At 40.9% G+C, this 6,300-nt stretch overlaps 1 protein-coding gene across 2 annotated transcripts in view; it reads right to left on the bottom strand.

The window, feature by feature from the left end:
* The window catches only part of pop1 (POP1 homolog, ribonuclease P/MRP subunit), a 24,739-nt gene that overhangs the window by 16,543 nt on the left and 1,896 nt on the right, over positions 1–6,300 (bottom strand). For both annotated transcript variants that reach the window (XM_014023520.1, XM_014023519.1), the window contains exons 3-8: positions 4,597–4,719; positions 4,112–4,287; positions 3,716–3,976; positions 3,547–3,634; positions 505–683; positions 160–422 (exon numbers count right to left, since the gene is read on the bottom strand). In XM_014023520.1, coding sequence (XP_013878974.1) covers positions 160–422; positions 505–683; positions 3,547–3,634; positions 3,716–3,976; positions 4,112–4,287; positions 4,597–4,719 — 1,090 coding nt within the window. The remainder of the gene's footprint in view (positions 1–159; positions 423–504; positions 684–3,546; positions 3,635–3,715; positions 3,977–4,111; positions 4,288–4,596; positions 4,720–6,300) is intronic.

The raw sequence follows: 6,300 nt of genomic DNA on the forward strand, positions 1-6,300 counted from the left end.
CTCAAATGATGCTGTTTACTTGTAATGAGCCTCAGGCTCACTACAATTCAAATAATGTCCCTCATCCTGCACATCTGCTGGGATGAGGGAGCATTATATTCATGAAAAATAAGCTGTCAAAGCTTGCTTTYCAGATRAATTTTCAAACATTTCACTAACTTTATAACAATCCCCGTTGATCCGGACTTCCAGGTAACCGGAGTGCCAGGTGATCTGGTTCCATCTCCCAGAATCTTCTTCACAGGAGGCTCACCGGTGTCCCTAGAGTGCCTTTTCCTTTTGATCCCACATTTCAGCTTCTCTTCTGAGAGGTTCTCTGGCTGTGGGGGATCACTCACCTCTGCCTGTAAGACCTCTGGTACAGCCGGGGGAACCACAACATCATGACACTGACACACACTTTGTAATTCAGGGAGAAGATCCTGCATACAAAACACATGATGGAAAACTGACTCATACCTGCTAAATTTTACCAACTAAATTCGCTTTTAAAGCCCATCCTACCTGCTTCAGAGYGGGATGAGCCCAGATCCATAGCTGCCTGCCAGTTGCTCCTTGTGTTTGGGGTCTCCAGAGGAAGGTGACAGGGCCCAGGGGCTGGGAGGGGTACCGCCCTGCTCTGTACACTGTTACACTTCCCTGTCTGCACCCCGACAGACACAGGCCTGCAGCAAATGTAGGACCTAGACACAAACTGAAGGCTGTGACTCCAAACTAAAAACATAATCGTACAAATYAAACACCAAAAAAAGCACCTGCTTCCTTTCAAAAAAGAGTTTAAAACTAACATCTTATGTTAAAGGAGACATTTGGAGCTTTAAAATCCTTCAGTTGGGGGGTCTGTATAAAGTGGAACTGCAATACTTTGGTCTGAATTCCTCCTTCTTGTAACTCAGATCAACTAATTTTGAGGCTGTCTCTTTAAATCCAAACAAAGTTTCACACCCCTCCCACCTCCAGCTTCCAGACTGGTCCATTCTAGTTTGATAGATGGTTTTAAAACTATATAGCAGCACAGAAACTGTTTATTTACGAATTAAATAAAAAAAAATTTTGTTGTTCCGCGTTCAGTGAAGGAGGACGCATTTCTCTCTATCTCCTCAATCTTCCCTTATTTRGAGCCTSTCTTGCATATCTTCCAAAACTGGAAATTRTGGATCTGGTCAGCTGRTCTCTCAACACTATTCATCACATTTTCTCCACGAGGAGACTGGGCAAAGGGGAGCTCTCTTGTCCTGGCGGTACATAYGCTGCCAGGCATGTTATCGATTCCTGGGGGAAGTGGAAGATAATGTGCCTGTCTGTACTGTCGGTCGAGGACGACAAAGATGTTTACATATTTGGATCATTGATAGCAGCATTTCTGCTTATTGGATCTGGCCCATCAGAAAATGGAAATTCGGGAAGTGTCGGCAGCCATTTGGGCCATGTTGAGGCTGCCTAGCCTGTGTGATGGAATATGCTGAGCTGTCATCACTCCAGGCCAGCTGTGGTTCCTGAGCTCACTGGCAGAATAGAATGGCTCAAATTTGAATGGTTGGAATTTCCCATTGAGAGTTCCCAGAGAAGACTTTGAAAGTTGACAAATCAACAGTGTCAACCTGTACCAAAACAATTATRATTATCTGAATCTGGCACCCCTATGTKGCCTTGAAGGTTGGACATCTCAAACTCTCCTGGATGTTATGTTAACAGAYGCTCTGGCCCCCACCATCCSCMCCTCCCACTCATGTCTGTGAACTGGTGTCTGAGAGACATCAAGCCGACCTAATGAACGCTACATCTTTTCAGAAACTACACTGGGTGGGGCTGCCTGGTTTCACGGTCTTACYTCACAGATGCACAAGCAACATTTCCATGGCTTCAGATACCCCACCACACAATTCACCATCTTTGCTGGCTTAAATGTGCTCTTTGCAGAGGTTTTGTTTTGCAACCTCATACTGTGTAGGAAAAAAATATCTCTTAATGTGTCCTTGTAGGGACACAGTATGAGATATTTTTTTTATCCCTCATCTTCCTCTCCTGTGTGCCAGTTCTTTTTTTTCTTGTTTTTTATGCAAGGGTAGCACCTCCCAGTGGCTGCAGCCCGGGGCACCTGTCCCCCACATGTATGTGATTCTTGTGTTTTTGTTTTCTCTCTTGGATGGGTTGTTCCGAAATGTAATTTCTCTTTGGGATCAATAAAGTATTTTTGATTTGATTGAACACGGAAAGCCTTGTCCTTCCAGCTTTCATGTTGGAGCCAGAGTCTGACCCAGAACCAGAGGAGAATGAAGACCACTAGGGCTGCAACAACGAATCGATAAAATCGATAAAAATCGATTATTAAAAGTGTTGACAACGAATTTCATTATCGATTCGTTGTGTCATGTGATTTATGCGTCCCTCGCCGTGTCGCAGAGCCGTTTACGTCACCCGCTGAGCGTTGTCAATGCTGGCTGACCTAAATAAAGTTAGACTGCGAACTTTAAACCAGTTTTTAAAATCATGTAGTTAGGCCAAGTACATCCGAAGATAGGATAAAAAGTATCTGCCACATTTAAAAGATGGTCTGATGCGAGTCGCGTCGCAACAAGGAAATGCGTGCGGGGGGAGGGGGGCACATAAATCCACAGTTTGTTTCGTGTTCCTCTTGGGCAAAAAGTATAAAAATCCTCCAGTTTTTTCTGACTGAGGCTCAAAGTTATTTGTTGAGCAGCAAAAAGGTTCCGGATGAAGGAATAAAAAAATAAAAAAATAAAAAAATACTCGAGCAGCAGGTCTGCCTCAGCAGAGGAGAGGGGAGGAGGGGAGCTGCCTCAGAACCACTTATACTGGGTCAAAGTCAGACAGAACCAACAAGAATGAAGCAAAAAGTAAAGAATTAGAGAAAATTATAAATGTTAAATGTAAATAAATTCTAATCATAATAAATTAATAATAGTTTTACATCTAAAAATCATATCTTAATCTATTTTCCTCATTCACCAACCTATTAAGTTTGTTATGTTTCATGTATGAGAAATACACATTTTTTTCAGTCATTATTTAATACGACTGGCAAAATAAATTGTTAAAATAGTTATGATGTGCTTCTCTTTTTTAATTCAGGAGATTATAAAAAAAATCCTTCATGTTATGAAAAGACCCTCTTGATTCAAGAGAAAACTCCAGTTTTTAAGAAAATGGCTGCTTATCAATTAATTGTTGTTATTAATTGTCAATCTATAAGATAAATCAACTTCAGATTAATTCATTGATCAATAATTTGCATCCATAATTTATACAGATTAATCGATTATTAAAATAATCGTTAGTTGCAGCCCTAAAGACCACCAGTGGTTCATTGGATATTGTGGCAAATATTACTGTGCATTATGGCCTTTCTGCAGCGGCGACAATGAGACAAAGTATGAGGAAACAAGTCCGAAGTATCGGCCAAAATTGGAATTAGCAGGTCMCTTCTTAAAGACCGGTGATCARCCAGAAAACTGCATCCAATGCACCCCTACCAAAATACTTTTAAAAGACTAAAGAAAAAATACTAACTGCATTTGTATTTACCTGTCTCCTTACTGGTGAGCTGTGACAGAGCAGCCAGCAGCTTGTCTTCCTCACCCTTCAGCTCAATACAGTGATAGTAAGAAAGATCCTGAGCAGGYAGAACAGATGGAAACAGTTTTCTAACGTCCTCATTACGTCCACTGCAGAAGAAACAGKTCAGTGCAGTTACCTGTAGGAGGCAGTGGCTGCTCATGGCTCTGTAGCATGGTCGATAACATTTGCTTGTGGGTCTGTCTCCGAGACAGTAACCCCACTTCTTAACCATATGGAAGCGCTTGGCGTGCCAAATGTGCGTCTCCAGCCAGATGTTCTTCCGCTGGCGACGATTGAACTCCAGCAGCAGGTTTCCGTGCCGTCGGCGAGCTTTGCGGCTTTTGTTCTTTGCAGGTTCTTTCTTCTTCTTTGAGCTGGCCTGGAGGCTCTTCTCTCGCTGTGAAAATAAATAAATAACACAAATGTCAGTGATGAAGACTCAAAAACTGGGATTTTATCCATAAATTCCCAATTAAATTACAACAAAGTTTGTAAAAACACCAAAATCCTGAATGAAAAAGTTGGATGATACCATTCTGTTGGCCAAGTCTCTCAGCCTGCGAGGAAGACGCTTGGTGTTGTGGCTCATGGCCCGTCGCCTCATGTGTTTGGGCAGAGCTTGAAACACGTGGCTGCTGGCTGTTGTCTTGGTAATGGCTTTCAGCATGGCGCGCACCTCTGCAGCCCTGGCTCTGGCAAAAGCTCCAGCTTGACGAGGAGAGAAATAAATAACACCAGRCTGAAGTCTAAACACAAAACTGAATCTGTTGCTGCATGTGTGCTTCTTAAAMCACTTTAGGCTTCAGCTGAACTACTTAACTGAAGATCAGACAAAACTGGTAAACACCACCGGCAGTGGAGCTGCCCTCTTGTGTGACTTTTGAACACTAAAGTTTTTAAATCAGTGTAACAAGTGAAGCACCACAGAGGAAATTAAAATGCAGTGAGTTTGCAGAATGATGATGATGATGATGATGATGATGATGATGATGATGATGATGATGATGATGATTTTACCAGTGATGAACTTTGGCATCTCCTTGACGTAACCACCACCATCCCTGTGATGTCCACGAACCCATCCAGTGTGGGGGTCTCCCTTCAGGTTTTTAGGAGATGGTTGCATATTGGATGGTCCACCTTTGGAAATATTACTTTGTCAAAGTATATCACCAATATCAACTTTTCTACTTGTTATTTGATTTAAAAATATATTCAAATGTATCTGACGCAGAACAACAGCTTTGAGGGTTCAGAGTTGTGGAGGGGAAAAGAAGTATTAGAAATGAAAACTGATTCAAAACAGAAATTAATGTCTTTTTAAAAAACATTTTAGGCATAGAGCTTTTTGGGAATCACTTTGTTTACACTAAAATAMTGTTTTCTGTCTATCAACCTGCTTCATATTTGGTATTTTTCAAATAAACAACTAGAAAATGTAAATAATCTCTGTCTTTGTTACAGGCTGCTGCAACAGTGTGCCTAAAAACTGATGCCAAGATGTGTGTTCTGTGTTAACAGCACTGATTGATTTCCTAAGTTTGAGTCTTACTAACTTAAACATTTATAGTTCAAGACTAAGCAATTTAAAAATAAATAAAAATGGAAAGTCTTTCAGAAAGAAATGGAGAACCATGGAGTACGGGCTTCTTAAGGTTATGAGTACATACTGGCTCATCATAAGCAGAAACATAAAAAAAAAGAAAATCACACAACAATGTTTATTTATATCTTTGGGCCCTAAATAATAAATTAAMATAGTTTAGACTTTAACTAAATGTACTTTACTTGTCATCAATGCATGTTCCCATACATGATGAGACATGTGCTCTGCATTTGACCATCGCACAATGAGAGAAACACCCAAGTGGAGCAGCGGGCGGCTATGTAACGCTATGTAAGCGCCTAGGGAGCAGTTGGGGGTCAGGTGTCTTGTGGGCATGGCAGGGAGTCGAACCTGTGACTTTCTGGTCCCAAGTCGGCCGCCTTTCCACTGCACCACAGACGCCCAAGGTGACTCACAATCCTGATCAACGCAACAGATGAGTTTTCAATTAACACCTGTGCAGTAATCAAATTTGGTTGGTTAGTGTGCCAGAAAATGCTTTTCATTGTCTTTCGTAGGTTATTTCCCAAAGATTTCATCATGACTAGGGCTGCAACCATGTCAGAAAAACCTGCGATGTGTGATAACTGTGCTTAAGATTGCCATGCAGTGCTGATGTCTTTCTGCACAACTGAAACATCAATTCCATTCAAACATGACAGTTTGATTTAAAAAGTGCACAAAACATTTGGGCCTCCCATATTTCTAATGTCCATTTAATGAAATAATTGATCACAGATTTTGTGATTGACCTGAATCATAGACTTAGATGTGCCCACGCAAGGCTCTTAGTACCCAGATTTAATTTAAGATATACATATATCTCGATTGGTCACTAATGATCAGAAAAACAATCAATTAAAGAAATATGCATCTGTTTTATCCATTATATTTGATATAACTTCCATATTTATAAAGCAATTTCAACAGAGTTTGAATTATATTGACTTTATAGCTGCATCCATAAAATAATTTTAACACAATTTGGATGAATCAAGACAGTTATTTAAAAAGATGCACTTTTGTCTACATCAGGGGTGGGCAATCCTGGTCCTCGAGGGCCGCAGCCCAGCATGTTTTATTTTTTTCTCTGCTCAAACACACCTGATTTGAAT

This window comes from Austrofundulus limnaeus, unplaced genomic scaffold (assembly GCF_001266775.1).
Source record: "Austrofundulus limnaeus strain Quisiro unplaced genomic scaffold, Austrofundulus_limnaeus-1.0 Scaffold374, whole genome shotgun sequence".
Taxonomy (NCBI): Eukaryota; Metazoa; Chordata; class Actinopteri; order Cyprinodontiformes; family Rivulidae; genus Austrofundulus; species Austrofundulus limnaeus.